The following is a 21,480-nucleotide window of genomic DNA, read 5'->3' as shown; positions in this document are numbered from 1 at the left end:
TCAAATAGCAAGCTTCACCTCCAAACAGAAGAAAACTAAACAAAAATTCTCTCACAAAGATTATACATCTTAGAAGAAATAAGAAAAAAGAAATAAAAGCATATATATATAAAATGGAAGAAAAAGGCATCAAAGACAAAGAGAGGAAAATGACAGAAGTTCAGCCTACGGCATTCCCCATATCAGTTTTTAAGGAACAGACATATCTATAGCTTGTGTCTCAGGTTCATATAGGAATGGGGGTGTAGTTCCAACTCCAGATTCATTACTTTCATAGAAAGAATGGAATTGCTTTGTTAATAATAATAATAATAATAATAATAATAATGATCACACACACATAGGATTGACTTCATATCCAAAACTTCAACAAAAAGAAAAAACACCAACCAACAAACAAGCAAAAAAATATCAAAGTGAAACACAAACATCTCAAACACAAACCATGAAGAGTCAGCTTAACCAATGGAATGGATGCCCATATATTCGATATTCATATCTGTTTCCCTTCAACAGTGAGTGCTGTAAATGAATATTTGGAAGTAAATCCGTCGTCATCATCATCGATAAATAATTAGCTATTGTGCTTTACGTTTTAATTGAATGCTTCTGTGTAAATGAAATCTCACTCAAACATGTTCTTCGGTGGTTATCAGTGCTATAAAATAATGGCTTTCTAATAACTTGTAGAGACTAAGAGGACACCGTATTTGTGCTAGGCGTTTTTTCACAAACCAGTCAGTCCCAACTTGAAGTAAATGAGGTTTGTTGTGTCATTAGAGCGGCATATCAACCCCTCAAACTTCTCCTCTGGTTTTCATATCAAGAAAATGAGGACAATAGAAGATTCCGGAATAGAACTTCAAAGTAGCCTTCTTCCGACACACACGTCAGTGTTTCCTGTTTATTGTGACGTCATCCTACCACAGCCATTTCCTCTCCCTAAACACAAGCGGTAGGTAACACATGCCCATCGCACGAACTATGAGGTGAGGGGGTAGCCTAAACCCTAGACTTGGCACCAGGGGAGGCTAGTGGAGGTAGAAATCAGAGGACGGGCTCATTGTAATGCATGGAAGGAATGAGGAATGGTATTACATTCCTCATTCCATTCCATGCATTACAATGAGCCTGTCCTCCGATTTCTACCTCCACCAGCCTAATAAACCAGCTTGGCACCTCCCAACCTAATAATTCTGATACCTCTAGAGGATTGCCTTCAGGCGATATCAAATCACCTCTTCAAGCACAGCAGGTGGGGCTCAAGGCATCGCATCGGGTCTTCTTAACCCCATTCACACAGCTAGTATCCCATTTCCTATGCTCCTGACTCTACCTATTGTCTTATATACAATCTGCAGCAGCTTCCTATACGAAGAGATACTATTCCATGTACTATTGAATATACACACTAGAGTGAAGCACAAAGAGCAAGCATTTGCAGTGGAACTGACTATTGTGTTGGGATGCAATCGGCAACGGAACCAAAACGACAACGCTTTCAATGTCGCAATAAGTGCTTGTTCCTCCTGCCTATGAGACGCAAGGTGACGGAAGCGCGAGAGGATGGGACCCGATCAGAGTGTTGTCTCCTGGGGCGCAGCAGCTGAAAGTGCGTTAGGTAAGGCTTGGTGAAGCAGCAGCTGGGTGATTAGACGCAGGTTAACGAGTGACCTTTCACCCCAAGAGCAACACTCAGTCAGTTTGTCATTAAGTCTTCTATACCCCCCCAAGACTCCCAAGGTCACTGAGAATTCTTTCATTTGACCGAGCTTCTAACAACAGAGCTGTATGGTCGTTGACTCTTGCTCAACACATACTGAACACAGCGACGCCGCAGCTTCTAGGTGTTCGCTGAGGAACATCACGAGGAGCCCTGCGTGTGCACCCCCTGCTAGAAACCATGACAGGCTAAAGACGGTCAGTCACTGCATCTAACATGAGGAGTCTGGGTCGAGATCAACTGATCTCCTTTCTAAAGCGAGTGTCATGTCTAGTTTGTGGGAGACACAGTCCTACTCAGATCACACACACGGTTACACACAAGATCAATAAGTCTGAACAGACAGTGCTCACGTGAATTATCCTGGAGCATACCTGTTAAATGCATTCAAGCCGGCAAACATACAATATTGAACTTATATTTAGGCTAATATATTGCTACAACGCATCATCGATTACTTTTGAAACAAGCGAAGGCAGTGCAACGGAAATTAATAACTTAAACCAAATATCAATTATGATAAATAATTACTACTGCATTGTTAACAAAAAACACTTCACTTTCCCGAGAGCTTGTATAATATTAGATAACAAAAACAACGAGAACAAAATACCTTGTAGCCACTTTGAAACCACATACTTACTGTGTGTACATACGCACATGTTACACACTTACCGAGCAAACGGGTCTCAAACATAACCTTAAATATTAACCATAACATGAATCACACAACTCAAATTCAACATGTTCCCGGATAGGTAGCGCCCTGAGGGCTGGAGTACTGTGTCTGTATGTGACATGACATGACGTAGCATGACATAGCTCTCTGTCGTAGCAGCCGCTATCTGAATACGCTAATTCCAAGTCGATGATGACTCCACTTCACCACCGAGAGCTTGGGGGCGGGGGGGGCGGCGGGGGGGGGTGGTCACAACAAGCCCAGTACTCCAATAGCAGCCTGGGCCTACCCATCCCTTAGCATTGGGTGGAATCATACCAAACACAGTGTCCTTATTTGAACAGCTAAAGTGAGATTTGTCCAGATGGTTTTTAAAGTGTGAGTATTCTCTGTTTTAAGTGCAGCTCCAGATGTCTTGTCCCTCTGCCAAGGGGGGTGGTGGTATGGACCGTGCCCACAACTCTAGGGCCAAGAGTGTCACTGTTTTTGTCCTTGAACCAAGGGTTGGTACAGGCTGTGCCCTCGACTATGGGTCCCTTGAGTGTACTGTAGCCCCTCTGACATCAGATAGCTAATCCTGAGCTCTCGTCAGAGGGGCTGGGGCAAGGCCCTGGGAATGACCCCCACCACCACCCCCCCCTACTGTTGTCTGGGCAGAAGTGATGACCACTTGGGTCACAGAGTGCAAGCCTGCCAAGGGTGTGCGTGGCGACATAGTGACAGCATGGTTAAGGAGCCTGGCTGGAGTTTGGTCTCTGGTCTCTCCTGGTCTGTTCTATGAAGAGCTGTGTGGGGTGTGTGTGGGTGTGTCAGGGCATGGTTGTAGTCAGTCTCATAGAGGCTCCTTTGTAGCTGGTAGAGAGGGCTGTGTGTGTGTGTGTGTGTGTGTGTGTGTGTGTGTGTGTTTGTTGGGGTGTGGGGATAGGGGCACCAGTTCAGGACACAGTCCAGGGTGTGTGCGTGTCTATGTGGCGGTGGGGGAGGTTCGGGGTCATGGGTGTGTGTGTGTGTGTGGTCCGTCCATCAGAGCAGGTCCTCTGGGCTGATGTCGGGGATGGGCTGCCTCCAGTAGCAGAAGGAGCTGAACTCAGGCCAGACGAAGGCTTCGTTTTGTTCTTTACTCAGCAGGGGGAAGACGTGTTCCACCAGCTCACTCAGCCTGCAATATCTACAAAGAGAGAGAGAGAGAGAGAGAGAGAGAGAGAGAGAGAGAGAGAGAGAGAGAGACTCAACCTGTGTACAATACTGACAGACAAGTGGTTCAACCTACAGTAGTAGTTTGACAGTGACAGTCAGCCAGCCTACACATCTAGAAAGACAGGGAAAGAGAGAGAAAGAGAGAGAGACAGAGAGACAGAGAGAGAGAGAGAGAGACACTTACGAGGACTTGTTGCCCTTGGTCTGCTCCTGGATCAGCTCTCCCTTGGGGTTGACCGTGAAGATCCTGCAGACGGAGACGCCCACCTCCTTATAGGCAAACACATCCTACAGAGGAGAGACAGGAGAGAGAGAGAGAGAGAGGGTTAGAGAGACAGGTTCACAGTTCACAGTACTCGTGTCATCAGTGGAAACCTGCTGCCCAGCTCAGAGGCTGGCATGGACCACAACTTTCCTGTGTGTTATTTGGACAGTGCTCCTCCTAATGCATGTACGTAATAGTGAGATGCCTAAAGTAAATGCATCAGAGGCCAAGAGTATAATCAAATGATTCAGGTTTGTTAGTTTTCCCTCCAGGCCAGCTGGGTGTTTTTGTTTATGCAGCTGCTGAGGACGGGGACACCCAGCTCTGCTCAAGCTCACTGCCACCCTGGCTGACAGGCCAGACGGGAGGGAACTGTCATCAGGGAAGGCAGAAATTGGAGGACGGGGCTCATTGTAATGCATGGAATGAGGAACAGTTATCAAACCATTCCATGCACTACAATGAGCCTAATTCAATTCCATGCATTACAATGAGCCCGTCCTCCCAATTTCTACCTAAAAAACCCCCACAAAAACTACAACACACACTTACATTAGTCCTGTTTCCGAAAGCAGCATAAAATGGCCACTTGTTATGCTGGAACAAGTTCTTGATGTCGGTAAGGCATTCGATCTTGAATATCTCTGGCTTCTTCTCGATGACTTCCCTACGAGACGAGAGAACAGACGATTCCATTAGACCGCGAACGCTTAACCTCTGACCTTAAACTCATATCCTCTCACCTGAAAACCACATCGCCAAAACACACATTCAATATCTCGGCTCAACCTCTCTATTGAGAATTTAATGAAACGCCAAGTGTTTGTCGAAGAGGGGGGGGGGGGGGGGGGGGTAGGGAAGTGGTCTTTCCTTCTTGGCCTGGAGAGTTTCTGGCGGTGTTGGCATTTGGTCGGACCCAGATCCGGTGAATCGGATTTTGTTAGTGGTGGGCCAAATCGCAAAGCCTGCACGCACACTCCAGCTCTCCAGGAGAAGGGAGGGGGGGGGGTAGAGATAGAAGAAAACACGGGCTACGCGAGTGTGGACCAAACAGTAGAGAGAGAGAGAGGGCCGCACCTGTGGAAGGCAGAGAAGAGGCTGCTGGGAGACAGCATGAGGGGTCCTCTGGGCAGGATGGTGCCCCCGTCGTTCACCCACTGAAGGTAGCCCCTGGTCATGTCCGCCATGCCGATGGCGCGCGCCGAGCAGTACAGGAACTTGTAGCCATTCCTAACCAGGCAGAGAGAGAGAGAGAGAGAGAGAGAGGAACGTATGACTTCAGACTATCACTCTCATGAACCTTTCGAAACACCAGATATCAGGGGAGGCCGATGGAGGCAGAAATCGGAGGTGCACGGAAGGGAATGAGGAATAGGTATTTGATGATGTGTAGTGAAACGAACGGATCAAATGGATTATCACAGCAATACAGCAGGTGGCCGAGACGTTATGGTCGACAAAATAAGTGTCCATGTAGTGACAAGAAATAATGGAGAACCACACAGCAGGTAGCAACATAACAGCTTTGAAAGGAAACGTCAGACCGAGCCTGGTATGTGTGTGTGTGTATCTGTGAAAGACTTACTCAGCCACTGAGTGGTAGAGTTTAGCGATGCCCTGGTGAGTCCAGTCTTTCCCCAGCTGTGGCAAGATCTGACCAAACACGTCTGACCTGGAAAAGAAGACGCACATACACATACCTTATTGACAGGAAGGGAGACAGAGATATCCTCTTCCCCCACTGTTCCTACTGCAGAGTTCTGAGTTTCTAAAGCACAGCAGGGTGTGTGTGTGTGTGTGTGTGTGTGTGTGTGGGCTCGCTGGCTGTTCTTCACTGGATCGAAGTCGGTCACAAAGCACCAAGACTTGAGCCATTTCATCAGAAACAGAAACGTTAAGCCCTGCAGTCCACTAATGAGGATCTTCTCCCATTTGGGAGTTATATATATATATATATATAAATATATATACATATATCTATCCCAACCCCAAGGTAGCTTATGGCTCTATGCTACACATTGAAATGTTAATGGGCTCATTATAGTCCCATCCCCTGAGTCTACCTCCAGCTCCTCAGAGACCCCACCTCTCTCTCACACACACACACACACACACACACACACACACACACACACACACACACACACACACACACACACACACACACACACACTGGCCAAAGGGTCAGAGATAATCAGCGCCAGTCCCCTTTGATGTCGGCCAACCATGAGCGTCACAGAGTGGGCGTCACAGAGTGGATGTCGGAGGGCGGCAGAGATCGATTGAGTGCAGTTATACAGGAGCCTCACAGTCATTAAAAGTAAACTATAAAAGGAACTGGCTCTGTTTTAAAGTCGTGATTGAATTAATGTCTGCTATTTTAAACTCAACTCAGAGGTGTGTTAGTCCTTCAAGCTGTTCATTAAATAGCACAAGCTGTTCTTTCATGGTGGAAGAGGATAAGGTGGAAATGGGAGAGACTATTCCTCAAAATGTTTTATGGATATTGTCCCCCCCCTCTTATGCGGAAGTGTGGTATTCCGTTTAATTTAGGGGTCCATCAGAACTCTTGAACGCTAGGGATTTACAATATTAGTTGGTTTACAATAAAAAACACCAATGCCCTGTATTTGTAGTGAAGACGGCATCCAATAAACATTTCCCATTTCACACTGGGTGAGTTTCGTTCATAAAGGTTTAACCTTCCCTAGCTGTGTAATTGGCATGTTCGGTGCGCCTTAAGAGAGGTCACGTACTTGGTGATGGTGCCGTCGATGTCGGAGATGACGACCTTGTCGTCCCAGTTCCACAGGTAGATGGTTCCCTCGCAGCGACACGTTCCCTGGTACTGGGTGGTGATGCTGAACGTGACGTCGTTAGGCCCCTCCTTCAGCTTCAGACTGGCCTGGAGGACAGAGAGATCACATGACCTGACCCACTGGGTTGACAACTTAGCACACACACACACACACACAACAACATTATTTCTATGTTCCCAAATAGCCTTCGTGGTAACCTCAGGGGAAATTCACCAGCTCCAGAAATGGATTTAGTTGATATACTGGAGGTGTATTTTTGGTGTATTATCTAGTCCTCTTGGGGAGTGTCCAGCTGGTATTAGGTAATGGTTTGGGAACCACTGCTCTATTGAACTCACCAGCAGAGGGAGCTCAAATCCTAATCTAAAATCACCAAGATTCAATATCCCACTGAAAACCCAGCACTGCTCTGCATAATCTGATCAAACAACTATTATGGAATCAAGCCAGCGATAATTTGCTGCATGGCTTATACAGCATTACAGGGGATTGGTTTATCTAATTTCTTTTTTTTAATCTTTGTGTGATTTATTTTGATGAGAAAAGAACAGAAACATGAAAACCTTTTCTGAAACATGAAATATCGATCCTAGGCTTTGTCTAGTGTGTGGGAGACAATTTCTGAATTCCAAATCAATGACGTGCCCAATCCCCCAAGACACTATTCTAGATCTGAAAGAATTGGATAGGTGTAAGCAATACAGCAATTCCTCCACCCTGTCCTGTCCTGATAGGCTAGGTGGAACTTTCACCGTAATACTAATCCTCCCAGATCTACAGGAGTGTCTAGGAGGGGGTAGGGACTCATACTTACGATCTGGTCTGAGGAGAGGCGCAGGGACTTCCTGTAGGCGTGGGGGCTGGCGTGGGGGTGTGTCTGTCCCTCCACCTGCTGTAGTCTCTCTCTCTCCTGACAGGACGCAGCGCTCACCTCTTTAACCTCCTCATCGCTGGAGGACGAGTCCCCGGCCTTGGGCCTGCTCCAGACAAAACAGTACAGCTATCAGATGACGTCCACATACCTCTGTGTAGTTGTCTGACTGGTTGCCTGAATGCTATTTTACAGTCCAGTGACAGAGGAGCGTTGAGTAGGGGTGTGTGTGTGTGTGTGTGTGTGTGTGTGTGTGTGAGAACACGTTTGTGTGTGTGTTACTGTGACGTACGGTAGGGCCAGGCTCTCCTGAGACATGGGGGGGCCTCCCTCCTCCAGCTGAGACTCCTTGGTCTCTAGCTTGGTCTCTAACTGCAAGGGAGTGAAACGAAACAAACCAGGTCACTCAGTGGGAGGGAGAGTTATACAACAAGACAGGAATTGTTTTGTTTCCTAACATCAAATCAGGAAGTAGAAGACACGACAGTTGGGTTTGAACTTTGTACCTGTTTGATTGTACTGTCCGCCCTCTTCCTCCAGAACCACCAACGGCCCGACTTCTTTGGCATCTTCTCCTTCACCCACGCCTCTTCTGTTGCCTTATATAGACAGGCGATCAATGGACAGGGCTGTTATCTAACAGGTAGTCACGAGTAGCCGTACCCCCCGAATCACATTGTTCTCACGCCTCCATGGGAGGTCTGGAGAATTTTTTTAGTAGGCAATTTGTCTTGGATTGTACTGGACTGGACAGATGGGAGAATGTGCTCGCAATTTCATTGAATGTATGAATACATTCCTTCCATTTACATGCCGACCGGGTAGGACTATTTTGCAGAGAGTTGTTGCCTATGCTAGCTTGCAGCATTGTAGACAATTGAAGGAAACCTAAATGAAACCGAATTCTGTTGTTTTGGTTTTTTTGCTCCACCCAAGCAAGGTATTTGATTGGTATGACATGTCATGAGGGATCCCTCATTTCCTCCTCTTTGTAGCTACTTTATTCAAAACATTTCCCCAGGCTTTCCAAACAAGGAAATGGTCTCAGTGAGGTTACCTAGCACATACTTCATCATTACAGAATGTTGTACAGAGAAGGTAGAGGTTTGGCATACCTTTGGTAAATTCTTCTGGAAAGCTTGCAGACTCAGAATCAAGGGCGCTGCAAGTGTCCAGTTATAATATCTGAGAGGATAACAAGCGTATTTTAGGTGACCAAATACCAAATAACATAAAATGCACATTAACCAGATATTTTTCAGAACATTTCAGAACACAACTACAAAACACTGACTTACCTGTTTGCTATTTTCACTACCAAGTTGGGGTTATCTATGATTGCTGGATTTTCAGCAAATTCGTGATAAGTGATGATATGCTCCATGAACTTTTCTGAAAATAAATAAATGAATAAAAACAACATTAATAGCATGCGTTACACTGATCATGTGACAGAAAGTCACAATACAACGCAACCGGTTGCTTAAAGCCCACTTGAGAGTATCCATGTACTACTTCTCCAGGACGAATAACCCTCTCCTGTACCTTTGGATATTTCCGTGTTGTCGCTGAGGCCTCCGCACAGAGACAGAGTGACGTCGGGGAGGTCGCTGGCGGAGTCCGACAGACACTCCGTCCCGCTGTCTGCCGCGGCGCTGCCCACTGACTGGGGAGACTGGGACCCAGAACGCATCTCGGAGTCCATCCAGTGCTTGGAGCCAGAGTCCGACTCGCTGAAACAACACAGACACACATCATGTACCCGTCATGTAGAAACAGAGGAGGAAACAGAATGCGTCAGGGCATACAGATATTGGAATAGATGGGTAGGATACCAGATGTCTGTGTTGCGTTAAAATATCCGTCTGCTGAGAGGAAGAGGGATCGGGTTACCTCTTAGGGAAGTAGCGTGCAGCCACGTCAGGTTCAAGTACATTCAGGTCATCCAGGTAGATGTCCTCAGGACCCTGGTGCTGACTCCTCTTTGGGACACCTGTATGGCAACAACAGTCAGATCTATGCTGAATATGTGCGTCTGCTAAATGACTTAAATGTTAAATGTTTAAAAATGTTATATGCCTTAGAGAAATTGCCTGTAGAAATACTGCCTAAGAGTACCTGGTAAATCAATGTAATGATCTGTAGAAAAGCATCCGCTCGTGAAGAGACGCTGGATCTGTTGCTCACCTTTCTTCTTGGAGGGCGAGTCGCTCTTGGAGCAGGCGTCCCCCATGTCCCCGGCCATCTGAGCGGCGGCGGAGGCGGCGGTGTGGGGGTCGGAGGGGGTGGAGGTGGTCACGAGGGGCCGCAGCAGGACGTCTATGGGCTCCGACGGGGTGATGGGACTGCCGGGGGCGACGGTGGCGATAGGGGTAACCGGGCTGTCGGAGGTTACTGTGGATACGGGGATGATGGGAGTACGGGGTTCGGGTTTGATGATGGTACACACGGGGCCGGTGTTGTCGTCGACGTCGTACTCGTCCTTCGGCCCGGATTCTCCTTCGGTCTCTGTCTCGTTCTCCATGGCCTCAGAGCTCAGGATGACCTGGAAGTGTGTACTCTCTGACGGGGTGATGGTCATGGTTTTTGGCAGCTCCTGTCTGTCCTTCTTAGTGACCTGGAAGTAGTGTGGATGGAAATACACTGTATCAGAGCTTCGGTAGCTTGCTTTGTGAACTCATCTCTAACATTGGGTGTCACTATCATAGTATTATCATAGTATTTTCCATAAAATCTCTATAGCCTATTTAATTTGTTTTAACCTAAATAAAGGCAGGGACTCATTTTGAGACTCAGGTCTCTTTTACAAGAGAGCCCTGCATAGACACAATTTACAACCATACATCATACAAAATGTCAACATTATAAAACACCAATCAAGAAAAAACAACCACCTTCTTCAGTTGGAGGCATGTTGTGGTGGTGGCTCTTACCCTGGTGGATTCTGGGAACTCTCCCCACGTCCACTGCATGTGTGACTCAGCTCTGAGCATGCTCTCTGAGGGCCTCACCATCAGCTCAGAGTCACTCTTAGGAGAGAACGCCTGAGACAAGCCGTGACTGGAGGGGCACATACAAACAGTCAGTTGAAGTTTGTCTGTGTGTGTGTGTGCTTATACACTTATGCAACTGACGCACACTACCTGTCAGAGGGGGACCAGTCTCCATCAGAGAAAGGGTAGCTATCTAGACCGTGACGTGCCGCAGGTAATTTAGGGTCGATGTCCCGCATCGTGTTCATGGAAGCAGAGCTAAGGTAACAACAAAGAGACCCGGACATCCATTAAGACATTGGGCCATTTGAAAGGACTGAACATACAGCAACAGCAACAACAACAACAACAACGACCTTAGGCCCCAGAAGCCCAAGCATTGACCCTTCCTTCAACCCACCGTGACGTATGTGCAGCGGCCTCCTCGTCTGAGCTCAACTCCATCTCAAAGATCTCCTCAGTGGGAGCAGCAGCAGCAGCAGCAGCAGCAACAGCAGCAGAAGTAGTGGCAACAGCAGTACTGACAATGGCCATAGGGGGAGTCAGCTCCTCTCTACGGGGGTCTCCTTTGTGCTTCTTCCTCCGCCTCTTCTTCTTCTTCACGGCTACGGTGCTGGGGGCGGGGGGTTCGGGGCGATCCTCCGGGTCGGCGGGGTCGTCGTCCAGGTCCTGGGGCACGCCGCACTCCACCACCTCAGAGATCCAGAACATGTGACCCTCGGTGGGGATGGGGGAGGTGGCCAGGTGGGCGGGGACGATCTCCTAGGAGGGCAACCAGGGGACAGAGGGGATTAGGCAAAGACAGGCACTACAAAGCAGGGCAACGTTTATGTGTGTGTGTGTGTGTGTGTGTGTGTGTGTGTAATCTGTACATCGGTAAAAACAAAGGATAATCTGGTTTAATCTGAAATTAGCACAGTATGGTCTTTAAATGGAAAAACTGTACTAAAGGGATTTTTTTTTTTAAATTGTCAAGCCTTAGGGTAGATGTCGTATGCTAGCAAAGCCAGTCATGGTTAAACAAGTTACACTACAACCATACTTAAGAACAGGATCTGAGGGCGCCCTGATTGCATAACCACCATAACCATAATCTGAATCAGTGCTCCAGGGAACACATGCTCACATTCAGTTGTTCCGTTTCCTGGACAAAGAAGGCCTCTCCGTTATCCCCCAGCTTCATGTGCAGCTCCACAGGCTCTCCATTGACCTCAATGTCAATCTGAAACCACCAGAGAGAAAGGGGGCGGGGGGGGGGGAGGGGGGGCGTCGGGGGAGAGACATGGAGCGAGAGAGACATCAGGACTGTGTCTGGAGTCATTAAGGAGGAAGTCATTAGGATGTGCTTGCTCACGACACTAATCAACATTTAACACAGCCCGCTGTGTAACCTATAACATTGGAGGGAGATGGGGCACACACACACACACACACACACACACACACACTTCATAAAGCAAGAGTGAACATGAGCAACCATTGTTTGCTCCACACCCGTATCTAATAAGAATGGAGTAGGCATGTCGAGTTAACCAATCAAAAAGCACTTAACCCCGATAACTCTATTCCGTTCTTTGGCCCTCCTCTTTGTAGTAGATTAGAACAGACATGATGGAGAGGAGAGCAGCGTTCTCCTTTCATCCAGTTCCACCGTCCTATTCAGGCCACACAATGCCGTCAGCGACACCCAGCCTGTGTCTCTCCCTCTCAAAGAGGACCAGCAAACCTAATTAGTGAATGGGGCCCCTGGGCTTGTGTTTTCCGAGTGTCTGACTTGACTCTGCCAACGGACCGGGGCCTCAGCCAAACCAACTCTCAGTGGGGCCTAAGATCCCTTCAGAAACATGATACCACTGAATAACAAGGTCGAGGAAGGGAGGATAACAAGGTCGTAGGATGGGAGGGAGGGAGGGAGAGAGAGAGAGAGAGAGGGGAGAGAGAAACAAAAAGAAAGAAAGAAGGAAAGAAAGAAAGAAAGAAAGAAGAGGAGATGGAGAGACGGTCTGAATCTGGTTCATAGGTGTCCTGTTTAAAATGGAGACACTCAACCTGAAACTAAACCATTAAAATCATTAATATTTAATAACTAATCATAGGTTTCAATTACATTAGCTAGACTTGTTTGGTCTCCTGTGTTCTCCCGCTCGCTTGGTATTTGGCCCTGTCTGCACTGGTTGTGCTGCTTCCCAGCAGCCATTGGGCTTTAGGCCTGCTGCTTCCCAGGTTGCTAGGGGATTAATGAGTGGCAAGTGATGGTCGGGAATCTTAATGACCCTCACAACGACCCCCTAAATTAATCGTAGCTCTTCACCATTCAGACACTGACAGGACAAATCTACTAGAGTGTCCGGTCTGATGCCCTGCCAACAGCCAGTTGGATTACTGGAATTCAGTTTGCTGGGGGAAAAAAAATGGCTAGGATAATTCCTCTTTGACGCAGAGCGGTAAGTATGGACGTGTTGTGTGTTGTTGTAAGAGCCAGACGGAATGACTCGACATTTCAAATGACAATTTTGGATTTAGGCTTGTCAGTTGGAGCGAGTTGCAAAACCCAAAGTATAAACCCAGGTTCCAATAGTGGCATTAGTGCGAGAGACGACTGTCATGTGTCATCACCACCCTCAGCCTACTCATGAATGACTGGGTTGACAGTTTACGACCCCACCCAGCAGCACAGACAAAAGTGTCTGGGTCGGGTGTGTGGGTAGCGTGGGTGGGTGGGTCGGGTGTGTGGGTGGGTGGGTTGGTAGCGTGGGTGGGTGGGTGTAGTGGGTGTGTGGAGTGGGTGTGTGGGTGGGTGGGTCGGGTGGGTGTGTGGGAGAAATCAGAGACAACAGAGAAAGGAAACATACCTGGAGGGACAGAGAGAGAGAAACAGGAGATGATATCTTCCACAGTATCTACCATATGGTGTCACCTAACAATCTGAAAAGGCTATGGCTAGTGTCCCCTACGGGCACACTCCCTCATTACACAAATACCCTTGACGAGCCAATCTTATCCACAGCTCCTCCTCCTCCTCCCCCATTTTTCTCCTCGGAAACACAGAAGACCAACCTGTTGCCATAGAGACCAGGCATTCAATTATTTTTCGGAACCTCTGGTCTCTCAAACAACGTGCACAGATGGCGAGGCAAAGTCAGGCAAGACATGTTCCGTTCCGTAACCCCACAATCCTCCTCCCACGTCCCTGTCCCCTGTCCCCCCCAACTCTTCCTGAAGATGACACTGTATGGGATACCATATCACATTGGCCTAACATCCATGCACTCCATGGGGTTGTTGAACAGTGTAGATAGACCAGAAACGTGCCCAGTCTGCTCTCATTGACTATGAAATCACAGACTCAGAGAGACAGATGGCTTCAAGACAACGCCACGAGAAAAAAGTACTCTCTCAAGTCAACAGTGCTAAATATAGCACGGCCACACTATTTCTTGAGCGTGCTTAATGTGTTCTTATCTCCAGGCTAGTAGATGTAGCGGGGATTGTGTGGTTAGGGGGAAGAAAAAAAAATTTCTCCATCTGTTTTCTGTAAATATAGCATGGGTCTTTCAGACACATCCTGGATGAGAAGTAGGTATTTAGTCTTGCTTGTTTGGGCCCCAGACAGCCATGGGAATAGGTCATCCAACTGTGGTGAGGAGAATGTTTATGTTTCAGCGGGGCACCTTTTACCTAATATGGAACTTTCCCACGCGCAGAGGGGCCGAAGTTATGCCAGGTCACTTGTGTATCCTTTTGTATCCAAAAGTGGCCACACAAGAAAGCCTGGACAGTTCACTCAGCCACATTTCCGGGCCGCTGTAAACAAACTATTGTGCAACATCTCTCTCATCAACACAACATCTCCATAGCATTCGCATCGAACCAACTTCCTGGAAAACAATACCAGTTCAACGGGTTTCCTTTACGGTACGATTAAAAGGGAATCACTCCTTTGTTTCCCCCCCCCCCCCCCCCCCTCCGTTACACTCACCACTTTCTCTTTGGACCGCAGCACGCCCAGCTTGCCGAAGCGCACGTGGAACGGGGAGCACTGGTAGCTGCCGTCTCTCTGCCGGACCACCACCACGTCGATGCAGCCGGACAGCGTGGCCTGGTTGATGCCCTTGTACAGCTCCTTCACCGTCACCAGCACCTGCCCCGCCAGCTGGCCCACGTAGTTCATGGTGTCCGCCTGGAAGGGGGAGAAGAAGAAGACGACCGAGTTAGCCTATCTGCACCTACTATGAGCGCTTATCTACGGTGAGTCACGGTAACGGTGTGGTATCAGTTTAAGAATAGACATTTGGGAGTAGCAGAGGCTCACTTCTTCTTTACACTTACTTATCGCTTTGTTGTTTTCAGATTCTCTCCATTCTCAGAATCTTGCTCTGTCCTAATCTCTCTTGACAAGACTCATGGGCTGTACAGCAGCTGTAAATAGACACTACCTCTGTCTAAACTTAAGAGCTTAAGCTCTCTTTCTCTCTCTTTCTCTCTCCTCCACTCTCCTTCACTCTCCTTCTCCTTCACTCACTCTCTTTCGCGTCCCCCAGGCTGCCTGCCTCGGGTGTATCTGTTATCTCCTAACATGCAGACTAGCGGAGAGCCTCTGTCACCCCAGTGCTGTCCTCTCTAGGTTATGTCCCTTCGGTGTATCGTCACGGCAACTGAGCCAGGACAATGAGGAAGACACCACCACCCACTCATCCAGTTCCCACTGTTCCTGTTTACATTCTGACTTTTGCTATGCATAACAATAAATAGAATATGAAACAAACAACACTGTTCTGCGCTCAAAGATGCCCATTTTCTTGAGTAATTTTTGTAACTGAAAAGAAAATGAATACAGGCATGAATAGAGACAATTTTAAGAGCAATCTTTATCTCTATTTCAAAACAGAGAATGCTATTATGCCTATTAGTAACAAGCCCTTGTAGGCTAACTAGAAAACATTTCACTGTACAAAAAAACGTGCAGTTTTGGTCAGCATTAGCATACATTAGCATACTGTCAATCTTCAACTAGAGTGGGACAAACTGTCTTTGAATGCTAACTTGGCAAACAGCCTCGGCACACTTAGGGCTCAAGGCCTAGTTTAGAGGCTCACAAACAGTGTCCCACTGACTCTGCGTCTACATAACCTTAAAAGACCTGTCTAACAGCGACCTTTTGTCCAGGGAAGAGCTGTAGCGATGATGGGAGGGGGCAAGGGTTAAAGGCTAAATATGAGGAAGCCTCAGAGCAGACATAACCCAAACCCATCTATCAATTTATAATGAGAGAAGAAAAGAAATGATCATATCAGTCCTTTTGCTATCCGAGGGGTCGCAATGAGGGGCTTGTGTGTTATGGGGGACGTTGTCAACAACAGGAAGTCTGTCTTCAACTCTTTCAAGGAACTTCAGCCCACATCCGCAGTCAGGTTAGAAAAAACTCAGTTGCCAAAAAATGCCAAAATTGACGATGCTTCATTTTGTAGCATGTATCATGGTATTGTTGCTAGGTAAAAAACACATAAAACACTTTCTGGCACTCTAGGTGGTGAGTGTTCCGGAATTCTTTGGCAGTTAGTCAGTTAAGCAAAGTGCCCACTTTAGCATTCAGTAAATGTAGGCCTACCCGGTGGTAATTGAAACATAATGTGTGCATCAACATCATCAACATCCTACACTATACACCCACACACCCTGTGTGGACAAGCATCTACTTTACTGTAATCTAGAGTAATATGCCACTGGAGAGGAAATGAGTACAGTAGAGTTAGTTTGTTTCCCCATAAAGTATTATAATCCTAACCGCAATGGGCCCACATAGGCTACTTATCCAGGGGTGCAAAAACACATTATTTAGGCTAGGGTAGTAGCAGTCGACCTAAGAGTAACAGATCCAAGAGCCAACAAACGATGAAGGCTCTGGAGTAGATGTTTGGCTCAGTACGAATCATCATTAGCACACTGCAATCACATCTCGTACCAGAGTAAAGCCGAGGTTAATTCTCCTCAGGGGTGGCCCGGGGTGGGGTCCAGCGGTCTAGCCCCAGTGTACACGTATGCCCATGTCGGCATAGGTTAGAATCCGGCCCATGCCGACATACTTTCTTCTCCTTACATTCCTGTCTTTCTCCACTATCTCTATCCAATAAAACTGAAAAATATGAGAAAAAAAATCTCCTCCGGGCACTCTGGACTCTGCCTATGTTTTCTTTGGCAAAAGGCTGAGGTAGGGCAAAAGGTAGCCTAATATATATGTGTGTGTGTGTGTGTGTGTGTGTGTGTGTGTGTGTGTCCCAGTTCTTGGAAATCCTGCTGGAGTAATACAGAAACACAACTAGAGTAAAGGTCCTTATTGGGCAAATGTATTGAGCCTCGGCTTTAGGTGTTTCATGTTTTGAACCAATGAAATGCACATTTGGCCCTAAATCAAAGGTGTTTTCCTTGTCAGTCTAACGGGATAGCCGAGGTCAATGGACTCGAACACAATTTGAATATCTCAAGAACATCCTTATCTGTAGTCATAAACGACATAACAGCTGCAATTGAAAGTTGAGATTATACAACACACAAACTTGAAAATCATAGTTTTCGCAACCATATCAAATTCCTTAATTCATTCATTCGTTGCAGACTAATTTCTCTATCGTTCAAAATGTCTCCTCTTTTTCAGTCAGACAGCCATAGGGTTTGTCTCTAATGTAGTAGGCACTCTTGAACTCTTCAATGAATGACTACATTGAACACACTCTGTCCAAATTGGCAAATCACCAATTTAGACACAGTTTGGATGATTCAATTATTGTGTCAAGTGCAATTCTCGAATTACATGGGCAAAAACATAATTGAACAAATCCTAAATTCTTCACATGGATGATTTTCCTGAAATGGGCCTGAAGTGCACGATGCACTGGCAAACTCCTTAAAACCGTTCAGTTTTCAATCAGCATCTACCAATGAAACCTCAATAGACATTTAGGGCATTTCTTTCACAATATTTCATTACCTCACAGGTTTAATCCCAATTACAAAAACAAGCTTTTACACCTGCCAAACTAAAACAATACTCCAAGCAGCAGGACCTGCAGGGCCACTGTACCCAATAGGGCCCAGAACTCACCAGGGACCAGGAGGATTTATGGGACCAGGAGTCATCCTGCTCACTGTTAGTGGTGTTCTCTTCCTCTGTGTAGATCCCGTGGGGGTCCATGTCCCCCCAGGACCTGAGTCTCTTCATTACTCTGGACCCTCCCTCAGGACACTTATACCCTCCCTCAGGATATTCCCAGTCTTTTGCTCCACTTAGGGAACGACGACTTCCTGTCATCCTGCAGCCATCTCACATACTGAATAGCCCTCCTCCTCAGGGGTAAACATAAACATACAACCACACCTGACGTCTGCACCGATTATCCAACCACGACATACGGTAAACACAGACATTTTTTCCCCCCAGGTTTCCTCGAAGGGTGATGAGACCGCAGCTGACCATTCATCCAATCAGGGGAAAGGACACCTACTCGCAAGCCAATGAGGTTGGCCTCTTAGGCTAGCGGTTCTGTGACTGATAAGAAGGGCCTTACCACGTTTTCCCGGCTGATAAGGGATGCAGAGAGGGGAAAGGACCTGGGAGTGAACGGCTCGTACTCAGAAGTCACGTGTCTTCTAGTCATTGAACGTCCTGCTTCTTATGCCATCGATCATTCTGTCCTGCCTGGTTTATCATTCATGAAGGAGAGTCTCACGCTTGGCACTGGATATAAACTTAACTTATAACAAAAATGAGCCTGCTCTTATGCCATTCTTAACAAGCACAAGATGAAACTCCCGTACAGTAGCCTCAATGTCAAAAAAATATGACCTTGACTTCTGTTCCAAAGAGAAGCACGGCAAATATTACATCGAAATGAAATAACGCCACACACGGCGGAGGCTAAATCATAATACCAACCATAACAAAGCAGAACGAGGATGGGTGGGCAGGCCTGCAGTCCAGCAGTGGTGAAAATAGTAGACGCTTAAATCAGTCAGTCGTGTCCAGTTGCTCCCTGGCTCTCCCGTCTGGCTTCGTTCCCAAGTAAACGACTCTGATAACACCACACACGTGGCTATCCCAGGAAGGGCCTTATCTGTCCTGTCCATCTACGGAGCGGTTAGTAAACACCATCAAAAAAACAACAGGTCCAAGGTTGACACCAATGCCTGGGTGGACGGAATCCTCGGTCTCGGAACAGTGTGCCAGGAGTCATGCGTTGTTCCGTGTTCTATGTTCTAGTGGCGGGGAGATAATGGGCAGTGCTACAAAATATTTGCCACGTGTGTAATACGTAATAGGCAAAGCACTTTGACCCGTAATTGAATCATTTCAACATCGGTATGCTATCAGGGTTGTAGGGCCTAGGCCTACCTTTTAAGATGCACTGAAACCATTCAGTAGGCCTACTGTGCTACAGTACGCATTGTGGTTGACTTGGCCAGACTAAACAAAGCTCAGCCTGCTCAGGTTACAATTCTGCCTGGTGTATGATTAGACATGCGCAACTCCTCATTCAAATAACAACAACATCAAACGAAGTTGTGACAGTTGTTGTATTGTAGGCAGAGTCTTTTTGCTGCCTACATGGTGTATTGAACCACATTGGCACATTCCAGCACATCGCCTAAGCCTATTGACTGGAAGGAAAATAAACAACAGAAAAAGGCCTGACTTTTCCATTCCTGGCCTACAGCATATCTTGATGTTCTTGTTGTGTAACAACAGAGGTAATGCACAGTGTTCTCAGCCAGGGGGACAGGTTATCCATTTATTAAAAGGAGCAGGGGGTCGGAAGTAGGACACTAAAACTTGACACAAGCTTAAGAGCTTACTTAAGGCAACAGACAAAAAGACAGACTTCACACAGCCCACACAGGCACAACAAATTACGTTATGTCAATCAGAAATCCTTGCAGGACAAGCCATATAGACACATTTACTGTTCAACCAGTGTTGCTGTACTCGTTATATTTTTCCTACAGTGTTATAAAGAATCAAGTGGATTGAGATCCAATGTTTACTGACACAACCCCACTGTCAATAGAGAAGGAGTGAGGGGAGGGCTCGTCATGAATACTACTGTATGATTGGCCATTAGACAGCCTTCTGATTGGGGCAACTGTCTGTCAACATGAAGTGCACAAATAGATTACTGTGGTGGCCACTAGTCAAATACTGTATGGCTCACATGACTAGAGCCCAACCTTTAAACTTGGTCACTGGGATGACACTATAATAGGCTACACTTGTGTAAGGGTTGAAAAATGAATATTTCAATGTATATGTCAACTTCAGTCCAGGATGAGTGCTTGTTTTGACATTCAAACCCTCCAGGTCCTTTCCAAATGACATTTTCAAAATGGGCAACTGCAGTATAACCTCAATCAAAAAGCCGAACAAAAAGCCGAACTGCCAGCTATGCATAACTTGAAGCTGATGAGGTGTGAAGTTGGCAGGAAAGATATCTGCCTCTGCTTGTTTTGGAACTTTGTTACAGTGTTGTTCTGAGTTTCCCAGGGCCTAGAAAGGTGACTGGGAGATGAGAAGCAGGAAAGGGGCCACGGTAGCTAACCAGCCAGTAAACAGGTCGTTGGAATGCGAGTTAAGAGAATCTGCCTTCCTTTCAATCACAATTATGTTTTCGAGTAAAATACAGAACATAGATGGGAGTCAATTATGAATTAGCTGCATATCAATACACTCATTTGTGTTGTAGAATCAATGCATGTCTTGCAGAAAGAGACTAGCAAAAAAAAAAACTATAAAACTATCGGTTCTAGTATGACTATGGCAAGACCATTTCATCTGTGCCAGGTGGTGAGTTGGCAAATGCTGGCAGTTTACCAGGAATAACATGCATAGCTTGCTAGCATTAGCGCGCCGCCAAGCTAATTTGGAGAGCTAGCTATCAACAATTCGAACATTTTCTAGAAGATACTAGGAAAGCCTCTCTCTTTGATAACAGTCCCCGATATGAAATGACAAATTAATTGTTGAATGCCAGCTCTGTAGCTAGTATGTTAACTAGCTTGCTAAATAACGGTAGATGGGGGGTAAGCTAGCCTATAGCAGGCTAAGCTATATAGTGAGACCAGCAGCCGGCTGGTAAAACCTGCTGAAACCTCTTCTAATCTTACCTTTCAGTGACTGCAGCAGGATGAGAACGAAGAGTGATGATGTCTGTTTGTTGTCAAAAATGCTCTGCTTGTGTCCTCAATCGGTCCCCATGCTTTGCGTCCTGGAACTTCAAAAGCACCCCGTTAGAATATGGAGGCACACTGCAAAAGGGATGATGTCTCATTCACAAAACGCCGACAACGCTCGGGGTAGTCTTCAAATATCGCCCTCCTTCAAAATCTGGGTTCAGTGGCTTCGACTCATAGGCGCAGCTGCCTCCAGGGGGGACAAAAACAGCGGCAGCGATGTCGCTGTCATGTGACTACGTGGAAAAAGCCCTCGTGCCATTGGGAGAAAAAAAAGGGAAAACGATTGGCATGCATGTCAAGCAGCTCCTCTCCATCAGAGATCATTACTGTAGATAATGTGGGTTTGGCACATCGTTATCTTTGGCATGTTCTCAAATCCATTGCACGGAAACACAATAAACATCCTGTCTTTCAAACAACAGTGCAGTAGAGTGTACTTGAACAACAGCCACACTAAAGATAAGGAGACTTCATTGTGGAAAAAACAGAGAGAGACTTTTTAAGAGCAAGTGTACCTTTTTATTATTACATGAGCTGGAGGGCAATGTTATTTATCTGTTGTTGAATGGACATAATACACTACATGTCTATAAGGCAGCTCGCAGTGACCTTCGGGATATTTCTTTCCTTTGTTTTACATCTACTCCACCTCTTCAGGCACATACTTTTGACAGTCACGCCTATAGAATTCCTATTCTATACATTCAACCAG

General features: G+C 46.6%; 1 protein-coding gene across 2 annotated transcripts; it reads right to left on the bottom strand.

Moving 5' to 3' along the window:
* Positions 1 to 78: 78 nt before the first annotated feature.
* Positions 79 to 20,954, bottom strand: lpin2 (lipin 2). Of its 2 annotated transcripts, none has more exons than XM_083690365.1 (20): positions 20,700 to 20,954; positions 14,527 to 14,727; positions 11,674 to 11,769; positions 10,948 to 11,309; positions 10,698 to 10,805; positions 10,449 to 10,614; positions 9,742 to 10,171; positions 9,448 to 9,547; positions 9,100 to 9,287; positions 8,853 to 8,946; positions 8,670 to 8,739; positions 8,061 to 8,153; positions 7,847 to 7,926; positions 7,498 to 7,660; positions 6,621 to 6,769; positions 5,450 to 5,536; positions 4,942 to 5,094; positions 4,417 to 4,531; positions 3,784 to 3,887; positions 79 to 3,570 (listed from the first exon to the last, which is right to left on the bottom strand). In XM_083690365.1, exons 2-20 carry the CDS (start codon positions 14,716 to 14,718, stop codon positions 3,426 to 3,428), a joined length of 2,895 nt encoding a protein of 964 aa, XP_083546491.1. In that variant the 5' UTR covers positions 14,719 to 14,727; positions 20,700 to 20,954; the 3' UTR covers positions 79 to 3,425. The 2 variants fall into 2 exon arrangements, with proteins under 2 accessions (XP_083546491.1, XP_083546490.1); XM_083690364.1 differs by lacking the exon at positions 20,700 to 20,954 and adding an exon at positions 17,647 to 17,704 and having other exon boundaries at positions 10,488 to 10,614.
* Between the last annotated feature and the right edge of the window lie 526 nt (positions 20,955 to 21,480).

The sequence above is a fragment of the Argentina silus genome (assembly GCF_951799395.1).
Source record: "Argentina silus genome assembly, chromosome: 18".
Classification (NCBI taxonomy): Eukaryota; Metazoa; Chordata; class Actinopteri; order Argentiniformes; family Argentinidae; genus Argentina; species Argentina silus.
Note: the sequence above shows the minus strand (reverse complement) of the source record. Positions and strands in the feature narration are given on the sequence as shown.